The sequence below is a fragment of the Centroberyx gerrardi genome, chromosome 10 (assembly GCF_048128805.1).
Source record: "Centroberyx gerrardi isolate f3 chromosome 10, fCenGer3.hap1.cur.20231027, whole genome shotgun sequence".
Lineage (NCBI taxonomy): Eukaryota > Metazoa > Chordata > Actinopteri > Beryciformes > Berycidae > Centroberyx > Centroberyx gerrardi.
The window spans coordinates 4,569,775-4,592,444 of record NC_136006.1 but is presented as its reverse complement, the minus strand read 5'-3'; the positions used below and the strand labels follow the sequence as shown (position 1 = coordinate 4,592,444).

The 22,670-nt window shown below is 41.0% G+C and overlaps 1 protein-coding gene across 2 annotated transcripts; it reads left to right on the top strand.

Annotated features, from left to right (window-relative positions):
* The first annotated feature begins 15,604 nt into the window (after positions 1–15,604).
* hao2 (hydroxyacid oxidase 2 (long chain)) lies at positions 15,605–21,684 on the top strand. 2 transcript variants are annotated; one of them, XM_071904071.2, is made up of 8 exons: positions 15,623–15,753; positions 17,113–17,264; positions 18,410–18,641; positions 19,386–19,399; positions 19,600–19,841; positions 20,413–20,571; positions 21,022–21,091; positions 21,629–21,684. In XM_071904071.2, exons 1-8 carry the CDS (start codon positions 15,623–15,625, stop codon positions 21,682–21,684), a joined length of 1,056 nt encoding a protein of 351 aa, XP_071760172.1. The 2 variants fall into 2 exon arrangements, with proteins under 2 accessions (XP_071760173.1, XP_071760172.1); XM_071904072.2 differs by lacking the exon at positions 19,386–19,399 and having other exon boundaries at positions 15,605–15,753; positions 18,410–18,693; positions 19,620–19,841.
* The last annotated feature ends 986 nt before the right edge of the window (positions 21,685–22,670 follow it).

Genomic DNA, 22,670 nt, shown 5'->3' with positions numbered 1-22,670 from the left:
ACCCGGAGAGAGCTGATTAGAGGCAATGTCACAGTAGATTCCCATTTCAGCAGGAACTGATTGGACATGAAGCTTTCCAAATGAGCCTCGAGGACACATGAAAAGTCTTTCTGCCCGGGATGATGAGCAGAAAGGAAGAGAGAAAGAGAGAAAGAAAAGAAAGTGGGAAAGAGGGCGAGTTGGAGAGCATTGTTATCCCCGTTTTTATTTCACAGAGGCGTTTAATCAAAACTTTCTGGATTTTCAATGATCTGAAAGAATCATTCCAGGGTATTTATGACATATTATGAAGTAGAAGAGTTGCACGTCATGTCTTTTATGTTTTTTTTTATGTTTTCTTTTATATCGTCTTTGTGTCCCGAGGCGGGTTCAAATATTCACCCCAGTAAAAAGGGTTTACTTAGCCAGGCAAGAGGACACAAAGTTTCAGGCGGGTCGTTACACATGTCGAGCTTTTCCCCCAAACTTGAAAGGGCTTCGTTTTATTGTGGAGCGCGAGTCGCTCTTGAAGAAAATAAGTGATTATGCAGCAGATTGTTTCGCTAAAAGAGAGAGAGAAACAGAATGATAATGGAACATATGCTAATCTGCTCAGTCTCTGTGTAACTGACAGTCACTGTTTGCCCTCTGCCACCTTGGCCTCAGCTGCCCTCCCCCTACACACACGCATATACACACACTCACACACACACACACACAAACTTGATGACCTACCACTTGAAAAAACCCAATTTGGTAAATAAAGAGAATTTCAACTGACTTTTGCAATTTAATCTGTTATCTATATTATATAATTAACACTAGATTAATATAACATTGCAGTAGCAGCTGTTTTTAGACTGTAAATAGAAAAACGTGCATAACTCATTCATGATCATCTAAAGACAAATGGTATTACTTGGATGTCTGAGTAATACTAGATCTAGAGTTTTACTTTATTTTTTGTCATGCACACAGTGAGGTACTGGTATATAAAAAGCTGAGTAAACTACAACCTCCAGTTGGTGAGGTCAGGAGGAAGACACACACCGATGAAAAAAAAAACTAACAAAAAAAAACAGTTATCTTTTTATAAAAGCATTAATTTATGCTATTTTCCCTTAAAACAACCTATGGTCAAATGGCATGAATATCCTTGCATACGTAGTTTGTAAGTAGTAGTAAGTAGTTTGGTACTAACTATGATGTATCGTAAAGATTTACTGTATGTCAGCCTAAAATGTTGAGTAAACTTTTCCATAAATTAAAAGGAGGGTAAACTAAGTTTACGTGGTTTTACCCTCCACTGCATCCCTGCTTTTACCTGTTTTTTTATTCCTAGTTCTTTTTAGCATTTATTCGATGTAAAGAAGAATGCACTTCAGTTGTATCTATTAAACTCTATTGGGGGAGATTTTTGCTGGTAAATTATCAATATCCAAATGTGGAACAGAGATCTCCAATCAAGGAAAAAACACAAGGCACTCATCTGATATGAAAGCAATTAAAAAGGCTTTATTAAAATGCTACATCATTAAAATCCATGACCAATGCGTATCGACCAGATCTGGTTTTCATCAGAGTCCCTTTAATGGCTTTTATAGCAGACAGTATCTTGGGTTTTTTCCCCTTGATTAGAGATCTATGTTTTTACCCTTTTGGATATATTGATGTTTTACCAGCAAGAAATCTCCAGAAGGGCCAATTGTGATTCTTTCAAAAATGTTCTTAGTTAGAGAAGTGCTAGTTTGAAGCAGGACAGGCTGAGAAAATCTGTTTCCAGGATGTGAAGATCTCCTCTCCCCTCCCTCAGTAATCACTGTCAGGCCCCTTGAGCAAGGCACTGCACCCCGTCGGCTCCACTGGAGCCGCTCAGCACAACCAGCTGTGTTTGTGGCGGACGGCTACGAGGTCTGAATGTGTGTATGAGCGCAACGCCCGCCCCCCTTCCCTCAACTATGTCCCAAGGCCGTAATGTGGCGTTCAGATTGGACGATAGATGGCAAACTAGATATCATTCACCGTTAATAAGAGATGACAGTAAACTGTAACAACACGGAGGTTGTCTGCAACAACAGAAGGAGCTGCCAACTTTCTCGACTTCTTGCCGTCCGTCACCGCAGATTTCTAAACTGGATGTCGGGCCTGTCAAACTTCAGCTCTTCTTCTTACTGGAACAACAAAACTAGACCCTCTGATGACATGCAGGGTGAGGGAATAGATTCAGTATGGCCATCTTGTGACTTCCCAATACGCGTGATGATTGGTGCCGAGCAGCTCGAGCAGTAGAGCCTGGTACTAACACTGACAGTCCTATTCCCTGTGTAGCCCGACTGGTAGAGCAAGGCACTAACACCGCCAGGCAGGGCTGCAGTCCAGACTACTGGTTCTCAACCTGTTTGGCTTGTGATCCCTTAAAACGAAGCGATGCCTCCTCGCCCCCCCACCCCACCCCACCCCACCCTGTCACAGGCTGCAAATACAGAATGGTGAACAGTTCAACCAAAAAATGATCCCTTTTCAGGCTATTTCATTTGATTATCAGAGGAGGCCTAGAGGCTGAGTAGTATTGTAGTAGTATTCAGTATTTCACAAGATCCCATAAATCATCTTGTGACCCCCCTAAAAACAAGTCCCAACCCCCTGTGGGGTCCTGACCCCAAGGTTGAGAACCACTGGTCCAGACCATCTTATAGCTGATTCAAACTTTATTTCAGCATTCAGTGTTCACAGCATTGATGGTCTACACAAACTTCAGCCAATTCATGGTTCTCGAAGTCAAAGCGGCTTGAAGAACTGAGAGCGTGTTCTGTCACCATAGCGACAGCCAATTACAAACTTGCACATACTGCTAGTCAATCATTGCAACTTGGTCTCTGCCTCACTTTCCGTGTTGTTACAAAATTTCAGAAGTGCAATTGTAGTTACATTTCCCTTGATGCCGTGGACGCCAGACTTTCCACAAGAAGCATAAATTAACTATTTGTCAAGTCCAAGTGAATTCCAAGACCAGGTCCAAAGGGGGGGCGAGACCAAGTCAAGACCAAGACCAGAGCAAATCGAGTCTTATTCACAACCAAAAAAGGTGCTAAATAGTTTACATGTCTTTCCAAATGTAGAACTAATCCTTAAAGAGTTTCTTAAGGACCAACAGAGATGTTGATCTATCTGCAGGAGCTCTGGACTAAACCCTTCAACATCCAGTTAATTAATGCATAGGACTCTGACTTACAATGTATTGAAGTTTGAGGACCATTACACCATATACACATATGGAATGATCCCTTACACTGTCTGTATCACTGGGGAGAAAATAAATAAAGGTGGAGAAAAACATCTTTGAAAAGTTTTAGATTAGAGTCAACATCCAGTAGTGGCTGAGACCAACGCAAGCCCGAGTCAAAACAGGCGAGACCTATAAGACCCTATAGGCCCTTTTCACATCGTCATGGTAACAGCTTCCACTTTGAGAAACCGACGCAACCGGCTTACAACTTCCTGTTGCCAGCCACGGCCTTCACTAAATTACTCCACAACCTGCCCAAAATCAACATTGGTGAATGAGTCCTGAATCTAAACTATAGAGAAAGGCTTCAAGTTCTTCACCAGAAGTTCCCTCTTCTATTATGAAGGTGAGTTTTAGCTTTTCTCCTCGTGTGCTGTCATCTCTTGGCAGTCATCACCTCATTTGCATAACGTTCTTACATTATATATCTAGTGCTAGGAACCATTACAATTTTGTTTTTTTTTGTTGTCTTTGTTGGATTGGTTTGTCAATAAGTCACAAAAAGAAAGTTGCCAGAGGAAGTTGTAATGCTTCTTCTTCTCCTTTAGTTTTGAGGCGGTTGACATCCAACAGGACGATGTATTACCGCCACCCACTGGGCTGGAGTGTGGGTAGAGACTTGGAGGATCTAGACTCTTGAACTCTTACTAGATTCCATTTATTAATCCTGTTGTAAAAAACTAAAACATGCTGTGCTACTATTTAGTGCTATTTAGATTCTGCAAGTTAATTTGCTCAATTCCCATCTTTCTCAGATTGTCCTTCAGTCTGTCCCTCTCATTCCGATACAGATTACAATGCAGTAACACATGCTCTACTGTCTCCATGACTTCACATTCACCACACCTCCCTGTATTATGTTTGTAACCACCACTGTGACCTGTTTGTAACCTTGTATTTACTGCTTCCCTTCTATTTTGCCCTTTTGTTTTACTACCAATATCAAATTAAATCATGCAAACGCTTACATACCTTCCTCAGCCCTACCTTCATTGGATAAAACACCAGGGGTGTTTTTGTATTTGCATTTATATAGGTGCATATGCATAGGTTAAACACTTGGACATGGATGTGTAAATTAAAAGTATACATATACTGTATGTATACTTTAATATGCAATTATCTTGATTGTCCAAGCCAGACTTGAATAAACCTGATTACATTAGCTGGAAGTTGGCCTTGTGGAACCGATTAATTCAAGATTTATTTGCTAGGAAAACTCCAGTCAGGATTTTCATAGTAATCCTTGCTTTTCTGAGCCTCCTTTGTGGAATGGGAAGAAGATTTATTCTGAACTTAATTGAGCATTTTCAAGGTCAGCAATTACTTGGTAACACCTTTTTCACCTCTACTGTAGCAAGTGCTTCACAAATGAAATACTGAGCTTCTTACTGTACTGTACTGATAATTACTGTAGTTTCTTCTGTTACAGAAACTTTCACAAGAACCACCTGACACTTCTCGGGAAAATGCTCCCAGTGTTTAAGAGCAAAGAGAAATTAACTTGTTTATGATGTGTTCTGGACTTTTCACTAGTTAGTAAATTAATATGTGTTCAGATGTAGTGTTCATAGTGTATACGTTTTTACTTATTTATTGGGGTATTTTGGAACGGCTTACTCAAATTAAGTCAAAGAAGGTTGTAAGGTATGAGACAAGCATCCCCATCTTTTTTTTTTTTATCTCACTTTCAGCAAGCCAAGTGAGGCAGTTTTATATGCTACATGTTTTTGGTTGATTTTAGATTTTTTGTTGTTTGTGATTCTTTCTGATGATAAAGCTGTTTATCTAACCAGGACCTTAGTTCTTACATTGGAAGTAAGCATGTTAAATTCTCTCTGTTACAGTAACACCTACAGTAGATGTTTTTACTGAATCTTACCTTGTACTGACATATTACAGCTGCTCTCTGTGAACTGGGACTCTCTAAACATCCACCTGTTAAAAACTAGTGTTCCAGTTCAAAGATGATTTCTCTTTTCTAATCACTGGATCGTCTTATTCAAATCTGAGACTGTCTTGTAATGCTTAATACTCCTTAGTATGTTTCACCCATTTAACATGGAACATGTAGAACGTGTGTTTTGAAATAAATGTTTATTACTTTACACTACATATAACAATTTGTCTTGGATTATCTCTTAAATAAGTCTTATCTGTTATCACACTGTAGTCCATTCCTGGTTATTACAATTTACCATCATTAATTACATGTTTTTCCAGTCACAAATATCCAATATTGTCATATTATCATGTAGAATATTCTGGGTTTGTTTGGTTTCAGCTCCAGGCCTGCTGCGGCTCCTCGGTGCAGCAGGAGGTGTTTTCAGTGTCAGTGGGAGCGTAAAAGGTCCGTCAGGCAGGAGGAGGGGAGGTGCTGCTACAGGTGCAGCAGGACTGTCCTGACCAACTCCGCTGGAACACACGGGCTGATGAGACAGCAGTCATCCAGAGACGAGTAGGAGAGGAGGAGAAAAGAGGGAGATATGGGGAGAGGAGGAGTATGTTGAGGGACAGAATGGAGCAAAATAGGGGAGAGGAGAGGTATTGGGCACAATTCAATTTATTTAACAACATATCAGAGGTGTATTAGTTTGCTTATTGCTGTACTCTGTTCAGCAAACTGTTCTGGGAACAGGCCGGTATCAACGTAGCCACCAAGCAAGCTAACATTAGCCAAGAAAAATACTGAAAACTATGATAACTTTCAACAAACAAACTACATTGGAACTGAAGCCGAACGGCTCCGCCCTACGGGGCTCTGGTCCCTCTTCCTGCCTGCTCCATCAGGTTCTGCTGGAGAAGAACAGGACTCTGAGCACTCTGCTCTGCTCAGACCGGGGCCTCGGTCTGATCTGGGATCCTCAGAGAGACAGGGCAGAGAGGACAGAAAAACCTCTAGCTCACTGCTCGCACACACACACACACACACACACACACACACACAGACAGAATAAACCAGGTCAACATCAGTGGGGAAGAGCCATACTATGAGTATAGTATGGCTATAGTAGAGCTACAGTAAAAATAGTAGAGCTGTAGTACTAGTAGTAAAAGAGTTGTAGAATAGAAAGGAATCGTAGTAGACGACAGTAACGTCTGTCATGGTAGAAGGTATTAATCAATACAAGAGGGAAGTACGTTAGCCTAATAATCTCCCGTTAACTATTAATAATGAGGGTCGATGACAGGTTTTGGGTCGAGAAACAATACCCAAAATTGACATCCACAGTAGGAATCATAATGCATGCTAAACATAGCTAGAGCATAGAGTTAGCAAACAATTTCCCCGTATCAAGTAGGCTAACGCTAAGCATGTCTATTAACTACACCTTTGTCATACTACAGCGATTCGAAATCACATTTACCAAATGTCTAAACACTGATAAACTGATTAAACAAATGTAACGTTACCTGTTAGCTGACAGTAGCTTGGACAGGAGCTGTTAGCAGCTGTCAGCATTCTGTGGGGAAGTGAACTGCTCCTCTTCTCTCTCTGTCAGGTCCTTACTGCTGATAATATTTCCACTTTTTTTCTCAAAATATTATGACTTTATTCTCATACTACTCAGGCTTTTTTCTCGAAATCATACATTTTTATTTGTTTTACAGTGACAACCGTGGAAATGTAACGACAAATTATTTACATTATTACTTTTGGCTGGTTTCGGTTGCTCTTCGGCTAGAAAAGTTTGCCTGACCTGGCAACCGGGTTGGCATCTGCAGCGATCAGACAGCCAATCACAGAAGACAACTACTCTCTAACCCCGCCCCCAAAGTCTCAAAATCCAGCTTGACTCGCGAGGAGAACAACGCCTCGAGCGAGCGACCTAGCTCCGTGTGCGCGTAACTGGGACACTTTTGAGTCCGAGCATGTAAAATGATGCTCTCGCTCTAATCTTTTCTACTCTCGACTATTGACAGTAAAATAACGCCATACCCCGTGCACCCCCATCCTTTTGGGGGGGAAAAACTGAGCGAAAAATAAGACTTTTACACAACACCAACCCCCCATTGTTATATTTGAACAATTCGACCACTGGCTGTGTATGGATTGAATCATACGAGCGTTACATGGCGTGACTGCGGACTGTGAGTTATGCTCAGATCTCTCCCAGACTTCAAACGCTCTGGACATCCATCACTCAGGCGCTTCATGACATTTACAGCCGCTGATGTGTTCGCTCCCTTGTCTTATGCTTTGCCTCTCTGAACAATGGGGCTTCCACTCTCTGACACACACACACACACACAGAAATACAGCGGCTGCACACTCCAGAAGAAGAACGGTGGAGGGTTTCTGGGCCAGCAGCTCCTCCAAAAGAAAGAGATTAAACTCAATTAGATTAAAGAGCAAATTACAGATTTAGAAACGGTGATTTTAGCTGGCAATGAGCTTACTTTGTCGAATTAAAAACGTCCTCTTTTGAACTCCAATTAAAATATTCTCAATTCTTCTATAGAATTCTCTGTAAATATAAACTACAACATAAAATTAAGTTATTATTTCATGTATTTCTATATTCTGAGGATATTTTTGTCCTGCATAAAATTAAAGCCAACATCAGTAATGTTGTGTGAGGGTGAGAGGAAGTCCAGAAACATAACTGCCCCTGTCTTCAAGTGAAAAAAGAAAAAAGAAAAAAGACATTACAGTGTTTTACTGCTGCTGTCCGAGTGGTCAGGCTTTGATCCTTGTACTCTTTAATGTTTGCAAAGTAGGAATTTAGGTTCATTCTTTCACTCATTGTAGGTCGCTCTGAATAAGACTGTCAATTAAATGCCTCAAATATAAATAACAATGAAGAAAAAAAGATATTTAAAAACTGGCATAATTGTAAAATAAGTAAAGACATAAACATAAAATATACTTTATTGTCCCTGTGGGGAAACTTGTCTTGGGCTGCAGAACTGCTTTTTCTCAGCCAAGTCCTAATAAATTAAAAATAGTGACGATCTATTGTACGTTCCCTTATGGCCTTCAATCAGTTAATACATAAAATAATTTGGATTACACAGTCTTACAGCTACCAACAGTTAATGTCATGTGTCACATTCAAAGGGATTGGCCTCGTCTGTTTCTCTGTCACCGTACTGACGGATGTGACTGACGGGCCTCGGTGTGAAAAAGTAAAAACCATGATGGACAGCCGGCGCAGAGTAAGAAATGAAAGGGGGGCGGCTGGATCGCGACCCGTGTCCGCGGACTCGGCCGTATTTAGTCTGATAATAAACGGGGCAGAGACAGAGGCGGAGGAGCTGGGAGTCTGGCCAGGGCACGATAACACCTCCACAATTCAACACACATGGGCCGCGGCCTCGGGGCACGGCCCGAACCAGCATGTGGAAGAGGTTTTCCACTCAGCTGAACGTCCCCGGCCTCCGACGCCGCGGCCCGGGAGCCAGATCTGACTCCGCGATATTAGGCATCGAGGCCAGCTGCGGATTAACACAATTTGCACCTCCTCTCGGCACAGGTAACGCCGACACCTCCCCGCGGAGAGCCGCAACGTGTCACACCAAACCTCCACCTCCTCTGCCTTTGTGTTGAAGCCAAAATAAAACACACACACGCTCAGATGTCGGTCCACACACACACACACACACACACACACATACAGAGAGAGAGATGTCTCAAGAAGCCAGGTTTTGTTACCGAAGATATTACATTTACAAAGAGTAAATTCAATTCAAAAGCCGTAATGAAATAAGAGCAAGGGAATCTAATTTAACATCACTGCGCCCCACCGCTGTTTTAAAATGCTTGAACAACTTCTCGGGGCGTTTTGTTTCGCTGGCGGTGAGCTCAGACACTGTGGCATTCATACCGCTCCCTCGTATTTTCTCTAACGCTCCCGCTTATCCATCTATCCATCACTTAGGGGTGGGGACCCTAACATAACAAGCTTATGATATCAAAGGTTGGGACATCTGTCTTTTATATGTAAAGACCATCAAAACACCTGTCAGAGTCCACACTGCCTTTGACAAGTTTGACATTTCCAGAAAGAGATGATTAATGAAAAAAATGACTTCTCTCCTCAGTTATTTCTTTTTTCACAGCATTTTTCTATCAGACGGGTCACAGGAAGATTTAGTTTCATCTTTTATCAGGACGCTGTGCTGGTGATTTAGGAACTGAAGCTTATTCTCACCCACTGTAAGTCATTCTGGATAAGATCGTCAGCTAAATCACTTAAATGTGAATATAAGGGATTCATAGAAGTCATAAGTAGCTCTAAGGCTAAAAGGGATAATGAGTTATCAAGAATAAGAGTTTGTGTTTATTCAGTTGTTTTCATTTGGGAAAAGAAACCATGAACTAGGAGGAGAGTTATTCATTTAACCTTGGTGCAACTGTCATCTCACAAGGGCACACACACACACACACACACACACACACACACACACAGGCAAACTCATAGAGACAGTCAATCAAATACACACGCATGCACTCATACACCCATCTATGTACAAAAGAAGGAAGAAGCAAGGGAAGGAGGAAGGGAGGGAAGGAACGAAAAAAGGAAGGAGGAGGGAGGAGGGAAGAAAAAAGGAGGATAAGGAGGGAGGGAGGTAAGGAAGCAGCGAGGCAGGGAAGGAAGGAAGGAAGGAAGGAAGGGCAGGAGAAAATAAAGGAGGGAAAGAAAGAGGGAAGGTAGAAAGGAAAAACGAAGGGAGAGAGGGAGGGGAAGAGGACAGAAGGAAGGAAGGAAGGAATGAAGGAAGAAAACAAGGAGGTAAGGAAGGAAAAAAAGAAGGAAGGATAGAGAAAGAAAGGAAGTGGGAGGGAGGAAGGAGCGAAGCAGGGAGGGAGGGAGGGAAGGAATGAAGGAAGGAAGGAAAGGAGAGAGGGAAGGAGAAAGATAGGAAAGGGGGGGAGGGAAGGAAAGAAGTGTTTGTGGCTCTTACCCGTCACTCCCTCTCTTAGTCGACAATTGACCTGAGTGAGGTGTTGCTCCCCCCCCCCCCCCCCTCTTTTAATGAAAGAGAGGGAAGGAAGGAAGGAAGGAAGTAGGGAAGGAAGGAAGGAAAGAGTGTGTGGCTCCCTCGCTCCTCACTCCCTTCTCTCAGCCGACAAACAATCGACCTGAGTGAGGTTTTGGTGTTTTTGTGCACAAAGAGAGGCCGGAGCCCAGAGTGCTGACAGAGAGGCTTAGCTGCTGTTGAGCCGCTGTGGGCGGAGCAGAGAGGGCGGGGGGGGGTGGAGGGGTGGGGGTGGGGTGAGCGGGGTGGGGGGGCGAGCGGGGGGGGTTGGGTCATCCCTCTGACACGACCCTGTCACATGAGAGGGGAGCCGACACGTAGGCCAGCCAAACAGCACAGGTTAAGGTAAGACGCTTCTCATTGATTTCATCCTCCTCTCTAACTCTAACCTACATTGTGTGCACTTTGCTATATTCTATTTTTTTTTTTTTACCCTGCCTAAATGTGGACACCCAGTGGTTTTCTACTGGGGGAATAAAAACCAGCAGCAAGGTGTTTCTGTTTGCCAGTGAAATGTCAGAATCCCCTGTGAGGCAAATCACCCTTAAATCTGAACAATTAAGTTCAACAGAAAGTGTTTAAATCCTCAACTTCTGCTGAAATTCTTCTGCTGTCACCACACTTTTCACTTTTCCTAAGATTAAAAAATAATATTCCTTCCTAAATCACACACTGCAGGTATTCTAGAAATGTACCTGGACAATGTGCTTCAGCAGCCATTCAGGTTGTCTAAATGACCGACACCTTTCACAACCTACACAGGACAAAGGCTGACTTACATTAAACATATCACACTGGAAATGTCTTACTTTTTTTTTTTTTTTACTGTAAATCTGCATCATTAAGTAGGCGTTACACTTTAACAGCAGTGCTCAATCAATATAATGTAATGCATTTTAACTTTGACTTAAAATTGACAGTTCGACATTGAAAGTGACAACCGAAAAACTTCAATTTTTGTAATATATATATATTAAATTTGTAATATGTTTATAACTGGTTATTTTAATTTATTCAGGCTACAAATATTTTTAGTAGTATAGTATAGTAGTAGTATATTTATATTTAATATGACTTAAAAATGTAAAAGGCATTTTGAAAATGTAAATATACTAAAATGTATTTTTGAAGCATTATCTTCTAGTTGAACCTTGTAAAGGCCACACAAGTGTAAAGTGTGATAGTATTTCATTGTGCTTACGACACTACAGCTCAGTGTGACATCAGAGGTGTGTATTGTTTATCTGCAGGGACAATGAGTGTGTGGAGTACAGTACTGATACACACGCACCAGCTGAAAGCCTGCTTGTGTTTACATTGTGTTTACCTGCTTTAGAGACGCTGAAGGTGAAGTTAAGAATGGAATTTCAGTCGGTATCGCACTGCCCTCAAGTGTTCACAGTTAAAAGCTTAAACTGTATCATGACACAAGCCCAGTTCCCTTACAGGAGGTCTGCTGCAGTTTATATTTTACAGGGGGTCTGCATCTATCTATGTCCAATAAAAAATATTATTTATTTCTTCAGTTAAAAGAGAGGAGACAAGATCAGCTTTACCTGAACTATTTACACTTTGAAAAGACAATCCGTGGCTCACACAGATCTCTGTGTGTACTGTAAATACTGCGACTACATCAGATTTACAGGCTTTGACCTTGCATCTGTTTTTATTTGGGGCCGCCAAGACAAGAGGTCTGCTTCTTTAAATGACTCTGGGTCTATAAGTATTATTATTATTAGTAGTAGTAGTAGTAGTAGTAGTAGTAGTAGTAGTCCTAGTAGTCATAATAACAGTAGAAGTAGCAGCAGTACTGGTAGTATTTTATTAACTTATTTAGTATTATTTAGTATTCGTATTAAGTAGCATCATGCTCATCAGTCATAGTAGTAGTAGTACCAGTAGTCGTATTTGTAGCAGTAGTACCAGTAGCAGTATTTGTAGTAGTAGTACCAGTAGCAGTACTTGTAGCAGTAGTACCAGTAGCAGTACTTGTAGCAGTAGTACCAGTAGTAGTATTTGTAGCAGTAGTACCAGTAGCAGTACTTGTAGCAGTAGTACCAGCAGTAGTATTTGTAGCAGTAGTACCAGTAGCAGTATTTGTAGTAGTAGTACCAGTAGCAGTACTTGTAGCAGTAGTACCAGTAGCAGTACTTGTAGCAGTAGTACCAGTAGTAGTATTTGTAGCAGTAGTACCAGTAGCAGTATTTGTAGCAGTAGTAGTGCTAATGTTGGAAGTGACTGGCTCAGTGACCTCCTGTCTGTCCGCAGGTTATGACTCTACCAGGAGAGTGGAAGTTCTGCTAAAGAGAATGAGCATTACAAGCTGTAATCGGTGAGTAAACTGTCAGAGGTAAACAGGGTCAGTGTCCACTAACTGTCATGTGAGGTGGATTGTCTTTACACTCAAAATACTTAAAAAGCTTTTGTAACCTCTTGACAAAACAGTGTTGCTCCAATGACAGCGATAGTCACAGCATTTTTTGTGGTTAGCATTATTATTATAATTATTGAATACAAACTGGCATGCTTGCAGTGACCCACATGGCCCACTATTGAGGAATTTACTTTTTACATTTGCAAACCTGAAAAAAAAAAAAGATTCTACATAGATTTAACTGAAATTTAATTGAAAATGAGTAGCATGTCAATATGGATCATGTGTCTACATATTGCTGCTGACAGATGAAACCTCCATATCTCCAAAATGTCAACTTTTAGGATTTAGGAATATTTACTGGACCAACTGGCATTTCTAAAATTATGAATTAAGTTTTGCATGATTTTCAGAGTCTATGGTCATATAAAGGTTTCACGTTTTTCACATGATTGGCAAAGCAAATTTTCAGTCTGACCGCGCCTTAATCCTTCAACTGAAGTTAAAACTGGAGTTACGAGGTTTTGACACAACAGCGGCAATACATCTCTATACATCTCCAATACATCTCATCTCTGTGAAAACCTTGTATCTCTAAAATGTCAGCTTTTGAGAAACTAAGACAAACAGCCCTAATTTTAGCTTGACTGCCATGCATTTTTGAATTTATCCAGTGGGTTCTGAAAGCGTTTCATAAGACCAAGAGTCGTAGAAGTTGTTCAACCCATAGAGAGCCATGTAATCCTCAAAGTTAAAATAATGAAAATCACCAAAATTGGAGTTACAAGGTTTTCACATGACAGCAGCAAGAGGTGGAAAATGTACTCAAATAATTTACATAAGTAAACGTAATAATACCACTATGGAAAAATACTCCATTAAAAGTAAAAGTCCTGCATTCAAAATTTTACTTAAGTAAAAGTATAGAAGTAAAAGTACTCATCCTGCAGAACGATCCCTTTCAGAGAGTTAAATTATTGATGCATGAACCTGTAAGAAGTATTTTAATGTTGTCGGTCTAACTGCTCCATATACTGTTGGGCAGTTTAAACTCTTAACAATGCAACATATTTTATGAGCTTATCGTATGTTTTGCATGTAAAACCTTATTCTGCAAAGTAACTAGTAACTCCAGCCGTCAGATAAATGTAGTGGAGGAAAAAGTACAAGATTTCCCTCTGAAATGTAGTGGAGGGAAAGTAGAAAGTCTCAAGTAAAGTGCCAGTACCTCAAAATTGTACTTAAGTACAGTACTTAAGTAAATGTACTTAGTTACTTTCCAGCTCTGGACAACAGCGACATGTATGTAGCCTGTGTATTAGTATGTAGCCTGTGTGTATGTACTGTATGTAGGCGTCCGGAGCACAGTGCAGCATGTCAGACGCCTCTCATCCTCACTATAGCTGGCATCACCATCAGCACATTTCCAGCTTGTGGAAACACAATAAGAGCCGGGGTCGGCCTCAGGTCAGCCACGCTGCCGCTGTCCGTCTCTATGAAACTTTGATTCTGACTGACACAAAAGCAGCGCTGCGGCGGACACACGCATCGACATGGACACAAGAATTTGTTCCAATAAAAAAAAAAAAAAAAAAAAAAAAAAAAAAATCAAGTCATTTCGGTTGCTCTGATGTTAAAGTGTGGTGTGGAAGCTTGACTGGTGAGTTGTTGATTAAAACAAGCAGCGTTTTGTAATTCCAAAACATTTGTAACATGATAGGAATTAGTGTCAGGCCGGTCTCATGCCTCTATTGTTTGGCTGTGTTGTTGGTTTTAGCCTGAGCGGTGTGGCTTCATTTCTTTCTCAATTAGTTAATGAATTATGGAGTTCAGAGTACAGCTGTTCTTCCTCGATGTGGGACAAACTTTCAGCTGACACTTTTGCAGAGCTGTTGTACTTTTGGGAGTATTTTGGGAGAGGCTCTATCTCTCATATAGGAGTGAGGAGTGTTTTATTATATGCATCGTACAGTATGGTTTAAAACAGAGCAAACGTCTGTGGTAAGTCTTGAATCTGTAACTTCTTGCATGTAGTTTTTCATAGTGAAAGTCTTTGCTTGTTTGTTGTTACTGCATGCAGTGGTTTTTCTCACCAGATTCTGCTTCCAAATTAACAATCTCATTGAAAGGCTTTGGATTAGTGATGGGACGATATGTTTATGTCACAATACGATTCGATACGCAATACAGGGTTCACAATTCGATACAAACATAATACGATGTAATAAACAAAAGTTCAATGACAAAGTCTGACTGCAGAATTATGTTTATTTCTGAGCCACAAATCTTTCTAGCGATGGCATCGTCTGCTAGAATGTAAATAATTTAAAAAAGTGCAAATAATATAATTTGAATGGAGAGCTTGTGAAATTGTGATGGTCAAGCGTCTCATCTGTGATTACTACAGCAGAATAAAATGGAGCTAATATCACCATTCATTTTTCTGCCCCACGATACGTATTGTCACATTTTTGTATTGCGATATATTGAATTTCGATATATCGTCCCATCCCTACTTGGACAGATAAATACTGTACATGAATCACTGTTAACTGAGAACTGTTAACTGAGACTTTGTTGTTTAACTAAGTCAACCACTGTGCAATACTGAGAAGAGTGATTATTTTGTGCTCTCAATTCTTATATTTTCAGAAAATTAATAATTATTCACTTACAGTAAAATAATCCTGTTATTTAAATGCAGCCACTGCTTTGTCTTCATTGTGTCAAATCACTAAATTCATAGCTGTGTATCACTAAATTCACAGCAGTGTCATCTGCAGTAATTTGTGGAAATGCTGATCACATTACCTGCATCTTGAAGTATGAGTTATATTGATTAGTCAGTCAGAACTAAGTATTCGTATTGATGGTTGATGGCTGACTTCTATCTCCTCCCTGTTTTACTATTCATGGAGCATGAGGATATCAGTAAGAGTCTACCGGACGACTGATCAGCTCTCTTCCCACACAGAGAGGGAGGTCGCTGTGCAGTGATGGCGATGGTGTGCCTTACAGACTTTGAGGAGTATGCCAAGGAGCATCTCTCCAAGGCGACCTGGGATTACTACGCAGCCGGAGCGGACGAATGCTGCACCAGAGATGACAATCTACTGGCCTACAAACGGTACGAGAGAGAAAGTAACAAGAAAAGAAAAGGTTAACCCAGAGATTCAAGCACGCCACGACTACAAGATTTAAGCTGGAAGAGTAGGGCTGAAAGATTGAAAGATACTCATTTTCCCTTTTGTAAATACCAAAGATGACAGTCCACCTGCACACAGCACACTGAGAGAAAATAAAGCTAAAAAAAATAGAGGGAGCTTTTATGTTATAAAATAAAGGCCCGTTCAAATCTATAAAGATAACTATAAAGATAACTATAAACTAGAATGATACATTGTTGCTCAAGCATTCACACTACAATCCTTGATCAGTTCCTCAGCAAATGAAGCGTCACCGCAGTGAGCTACAATTTCTGTCTTAGAGCTTTAATTTGATTGGTTGACAATGTTTTATCGTTGTCTCTGCATCTGAAAAAATTGCTCTGAGATCGAACCAAAAAATATAGTTATAGTTATTGTTTTGGATGTTTTTATAGTTATTGTTGTAGTTGGAACACAGATATCCTACTTTTAACGATTTAACAATTTAAATATTTTTATAGTTACAGTTATCTTCATGGTTATCGTCAAACTGATGTCAGTTATATGAGGACAGGCCTGCATGGTTGCAGGGTCGGGTCATGAAACTGGTCCTCCGTGGAGGACAAAGTTAGCTGTCAATTACAATTTAAATTTTATAGAATTTTACATCTTAAAACGGTAAAATTCCAGGTACAAGGTTTTTGGGAGAAGTTTCAAATAGAGGCAATGCTTTATCAAATTTGAGTTGCTGAAGCCTTGAGTCTGAGTCGTGCCTATACCGGAGCTCACAATATAAAGTATAAAAAGTTTATATAAAATTTAAAAAACATTAAAAAAAAAAAAAAAAATTCTGGTATTTTCATTTGTTTGTTTACCTTTTTCTAAATGATATTTTGAAGAGAAGCTCCTCAACAGTCTTGGTTCTGCAGCTTTTCTCTGCTCAACACTGTTAACTTACATACTGTTGTATCTGCAGATACAGACATACGGTATTTAGTAAGTTGCCTTGAACAGGGCTAAAATTTCTCTATAACCAGTAACTCTTCATGAGCTTCCTGGCAAATCCCCACATCTAATTTTAAGATAAGTCTTTTTGGAAGTTATTTTTGTAGCTTCAGTTGACATACATTATGCAAATCAGTTGTAAAATTGTAAGACGTTGGGTTTAAATGGCCAAGTTTATCTGAGGGGACCCTCATACCTCCTACTACAAAAATGTTGGACTGGCTTCAGTCATGATTGCACATGTTTATCTCTATACTGTACTATACTATACTATACTATACTGTACTATACTATACTATACTTCAATGTCACTGTTCACTCGCTGCCTCGCTCAGGATCCGTCTGAGGCCTCGTATCCTGCGGGACGTGTCGGTGAGCGACACCCGCACCACAGTGCAGGGGACGGAAATCAGCTTCCCAGTGGGCATCGCACCAACCGCCTTTCACTGCCTGGCCTGGCATGAAGGAGAGGTGGCCACAGCTCGGGGTGAGGAGTGTGTGTCTGTCTGTGTGTGTATGTAAATGTGTAAATAGCTTGTGGTCAATGTGCGGACAAGGGTAAATGTACACACTGATGGGTTAATGTACACTCACCACTCACCACAGTTGGTGTGTGTGTGTGTGTGTGTCACTACATTTCAATAGAGCTGGTACAGTCAGTATTTAGAGGTGAGGTGTAAGTGAGACCTAATGACACCTATATATCATTCTTTTGAATCTGTAAGTTTTATGTTTTTGTTGTTTTTTTGTTTTGTTCAAAACAGTCTGTTATGGTCTGATGTAACTTGACAACCAGCTTACAGTATATATTAACCATCCTACTGGCCTACATATTACCTTACATGTTATCCATTGCCAACACTAGATGGAAGCATAACATTGCAATAATCCTGTGCTGCCCAAGAAGAGAAGATACTGAGCGAGTCTTACTCTCTCCTTTTCCTGTACAAGCAACAACTCAAGTCGATCTCACCTCGGCTACAAAGCTACTTCAATCCTCTACTAATGAGCAACTGAAACTGTCTGTTATCAATTTGAATTTTAACTGTTATTGCAGTTGATCAATTAAAGCACTTGTAGTGCACTAGGTAGCACTTTGGCGGGCCCAAGTGGCAGCAGGAGATAACTGTTTTTAAATTTCTGAAAGTTTGAGGGACTTCACTACCCACAAATTATGTAACGTGACATCATTAAACTTCTCAGACCTAAATTTCTTCTTTAGTTGCTGGTAGGGAGGGAGATGCTGAAGTAAAATCTTTTGGCAGCAGGTTAAAACGTCATTATTGAGTCCAGCTTTCTCCGGACAGAGCGCTCACTTGCTGCTGTTTAGGAGACAGCTTTTGTATTTCACTCTAAAGTCTCAATTCGTCACTTTCTGAGAAGATTTCCTGCCAGTTACCCTACTGATACCAGAAAGGAATTAGGACAAATCTACAGCGTCTCAGTTAGCGGGGATGGGGCGCTCTTCTCTGTTGCAGCCCTACTTTCTGATTCAGACTGATCAGACAGGTGGATTTTTCTGTAAAAATCTTGCCTAGTGCAGCTAGTTTAGCTTTAATCAATCAACTGACAATGACCCAGTAATAAATATAACCCTAATCAATTTCTGTCCTGCCCCCGCCACACACACAGCCACGGAGGCAGTCAACACCTGCTACATCACCAGCACGTACTCCACCTGCTCCGTGGAGGAGATCGTGGCGGCGGCGCCGAACGGCTACCGTTGGTTCCAGCTGTACGTGTACCGGGACCGGAAGCTGTCGGAGCAGATCGTGCACCGTGTGGAGGCGCTGGGCTACAAGGCCCTGGTCCTCACCGTCGACGTCCCCTACACCGGAAAGCGTCGCAACGACATACGCAACCAGTTCAAGCTGCCGCCACACCTGAAGGTCAAGAACTTTGATGGAGTGTTCCAGGTGACGGTAAATTTTTAGATTAAATACTGCAAGAGATGATAAAACAAGACTAGACAAGACAAAAGAAAACAAGACAAGAGAAAACAAGACATGTCTAGACAAGGTAAGGTGAGGCAAGGAAAACAAAGACAAGACTAGACTAGACAAGACAAGATGAGACAAGGTAAGGCAAGGCAAGACACAACAAAAGAAAACAAGACAAAATGAGAAAAAGACAGGTCAAGACAAGACAAGGTAAGATAAGGTAAGACAAGACAAGGAAAAACAAGACAAGACTAGATCATCCAAGACAACAATAGAAGACGAGAAAACAAGAAAAGACAACAGAGAAAGAGAATAGAGAAAACAAGACAGGTCAAGACAAGACAAGCTACAGTAAAGCAAGGCAAGACAAGGTAAGAAAAGACAAAAGAAAACAAGATAAGACAAGAAAACAAGACAGGTGAGGCGAGAGAACAGAAGACAAGACAAGATTAGACAAGGTAAGACAAGACAAGACAAGATGAGAAAAAAGACAGGTCTAGACAAGACAAGGTAAGATAAGATATGGTAAGACAAGACAAGAAAGAACAAGACAAGACTAGATCATCCAAGACGACAATAGAAGACAAGACAAGAGAAAACAAGAAAAGACAACAGAGAAAGAGAATAGAGAAAACAAGACAGGTCAAGACAAGACAAGCTAAGGTAAGTATTAGGAGAAGTAGTACTAGTAGTAGTAGCAGTAACAGTGGTAGCATTTGTAGTAGTAGTAGTAGTAATAGTGGTAGTATTAGTAGTAGTAGCAGTTATAACAAAAAGTAGTACCAGTAGTAGTATACCAGTAGTAGTGGTACCAGTAGAAGCAGTAGTAACGTTAGTAATAGACAACAAACTACATTTGTCCAGCACATGTACATGTAGCAGATGTCCTATCTCATCTTCAGCAGGAGGCCGCAGGCCCAGAGGAGTATGGGATCCCGGCCAACACCCTGGACCCGTCCATCAGCTGGAAGGACGTGTACTGGCTGCAGACGCTCACCCGCCTGCCCATCATCATCAAGGGCATCCTGACCAAGGAGGACGCCGAGCTGGCCGTGGAGCACGGCGTCCAGGGCATCATCGTGTCCAACCACGGGGGGAGGCAGCTGGACGGAGGGCCCGCCACGGTACAGGAGGCCTCACTCACTGTGCTCATATCGCATATTGTTGTTGCCGTGTGAAAACCTTGTAACTCGTAATTGTAACTTGTAATTCTGGTGATTTTCATTATTTTGCAACCTCTTAGGCTTACAACCCCTTCAAACCCCATTGGATAAAGTAAAAAATGGACGGTGGTCAATTTGAAAACGGCTGTTTCTTGTCATATGATATGAGGTTTTCACTCGGCAGTTACATTATGTCATCCTTATATAACCGTATGTGCTTTACTTCCCACTTCTATCATGTTTAAATAAGAGTGTATACACAAGTGGAAATGAGAAAATACACTGACTCATACAGAGTTTTGTCATTTTTCCTGGAGAGTGTATCAACAGTGTAGCAGCATATGACTTCTATATACTGTGTGTGTCTAGATATTAACTACTGCTACTAACACCATTACTACCTTATTATTGTTTATCAATATTATTAATATTAATTATGTATTAAGAGCAGTGGCAGTTATAGTTGTAGTAGTTGTAGTAACAGCAGTCGTAGTAAAAGTAGTTCTTGTAGTTCCTCTCCTGTTCCTAACAGATAGATGCTCTGTCTGAGATCGTGGACACGGTGCAGGGCCGGATCGAGGTCTACCTGGACGGGGGGATCCGGACAGGAAGTGACGTGCTGAAGGCCGTGGCCCTGGGAGCCAAGTGTGTGTTCATTGGCCGGCCGGCTATATGGGGCCTCGCCTACAAGGTGACAGCAACACTGACCATTGCGTAACAGTGTGTGTGTGTGTGTGCTTGTGTATGAATGTGTAATAAGTGCGGTGGCATTGCAGTGTGTGTGTGTGTGTGGGTGCTTATGTGTGTGTTTGGGGGCTGTTGGTGTGTGTGATTGAATAGGAGCATGAGAATACCTGTTGTAAGTGTACTGGAGAAATTATAGTGTATGTGGAGGCGGGATGGGACTTAACAGAAATTGATAATGGTGATTATTATTATTGTCTTTATCAGTTAATGAATGAATGAATTGCAACTGTAAGAATGTAGGCAGGTTTAACTTGTTCATTAGAAGAGAATAAAAGTGGATTTTTCTAAAGTATAGCTGATATATGACTCATGTTGGTTTTGATTTTCTAGTGAACTGGATGACTCATTGTATTTTGTCTTCTCTGGTAAATTTTGCTCTTATTCGACATTTCAGGGTGAGGAAGGAGTGAGGGAAGTACTGCAAATCTTAAACGACGAGTTCCGCCTTTCCATGGCTTTATCTGGTGAGTCGGAGCAGACAGGTCCAATTCAGAGGAATGGGGAAACTGGATACTGACCACACTGTGACCACACTGATGTATTTTTGCACAAAGTTTATTTTTACAGAAAAGTGGATTACGAATTATCGTTAACCGTTAACGTTTTGACGCACCTCACCCAGCTGAATGTTCTGTGTTTTTCATTCTCTTAAAGCCATTTTGATCTAAAGGCTTCTGCTTAAATGCTTGAAATGTGTTTCTTAGACAAATATAAATAGTGAAGTTGATCCTATGTATGAATTTCTTTCCAAAGCCTTTGCCTTTCCACCAAGGCAAAGGGCGGCTGCTTTAAAGAATCTAAAATATAAGATAGTTTTGATTTGTTTAACACTTTTTTGGTCACTGCATAATTCCAATTGTGTTATTTCACAGTTTGTCGTATTTCACAGAAAAATGCGGTGTGTCCAAACTTTAGACTGGTAGTGTAAATGCAGCAATGTTCTATCTCTACTCAAACAACACAATTCTAACACAATAATTTTCTATATTTGTCTCATCCAGGGTGCAGGAACGTGGCTGAGATCAACAGGAACCTCATTCAGTTCTCTAAACTCTGAAACACCAGCAGAGGGAAGCAGTGAGGAGGAAGACGACAAACTACTGAGCAGGACTGACGACAGAATCAAACCACAACTACTGAGCAAGAGCCTGAGACGCCAATCTAACAAACAACTGAAAGATATTCAGCTCAAAATCATGTATTTATCATATTACAAGCAAAAACAACAATAAGTGCAAGCATTTCATAAACTTCCATAATTTGCAGCCGCTTGAGATTTGTCATTTAGCTGGGCTGTTTGGATATGAAACTCCTAAGAAGGCCGCGGCTCATGTGTATCTCTTGATGGCTGATAAGCAACATGTACTGATCTGAGAGTGTAAGAGTGACAGTGTTTCTGAGAGGGCTGACTTTGTGTATGTGAAAGCAGAGGTGGGCGGCCGTGGGTTCGGTGGCAGACTTAGCAAGTGAATTAGGAAGGTGTGTTTGCTTTTGGATTGGGGAGGATGGTGAGCTTTTATGAAACCTGCAAACTTCTTTTGGTTATATTGTAATGACTGCAAAGGTTGATGACATACACTACGGTTTTGAATGAAGAGCGTGTGGGTGAATAAATGCCTGCTGAGCTGATGTAGCGCTGTATTCTCATTTCTGAATTTACAGTACACATGTAGCTGTTTTAGAGGTCCAACGTTTTACATCCTCGCTTTATACTGAAGGCAAATTACTTGGAAAATGTTGCACTATTAAAGCAGGACAGATTCAGGTTGGGGGGGATTTCAACACTGGCTATAATTGCACATATTTGCACATAGTGCAGAGGACATAGTTATTAATTGTGATCCAGGCTGAGAGCACTTGATCATAGCAACTGTGCTATAAATCTTAAAAAAAAAAAAACAGAAAAGGGGGAAAACTGAGATTCTCCTGTGTTTTATGGCCCCTGATCCAAGATCTGTTGATGTTGTGACGACTCCACAATGAGCAGGACAAAGCAAAATGAAGCTGAGTGTTACATACAGCTACTCAGAAGGGTTTTCTGAA

Bases quoted from the DNA above. Each gene is read 5' to 3' on its own strand.
- hao2 (XM_071904072.2), top strand. From the start codon at position 15,623: ATGGCGATGGTGTGCCTTACAGACTTTGAGGAGTATGCCAAGGAGCAT. The intron at 15,754-17,112 runs GTACGAGAGAGA...TGCCTCGCTCAG, and splicing joins AATCTACTGGCCTACAAACG to GATCCGTCTGAGGCCTCGTA. The intron at 19,842-20,412 runs GTACAGGAGGCC...TGTTCCTAACAG, and splicing joins TGGACGGAGGGCCCGCCACG to ATAGATGCTCTGTCTGAGAT.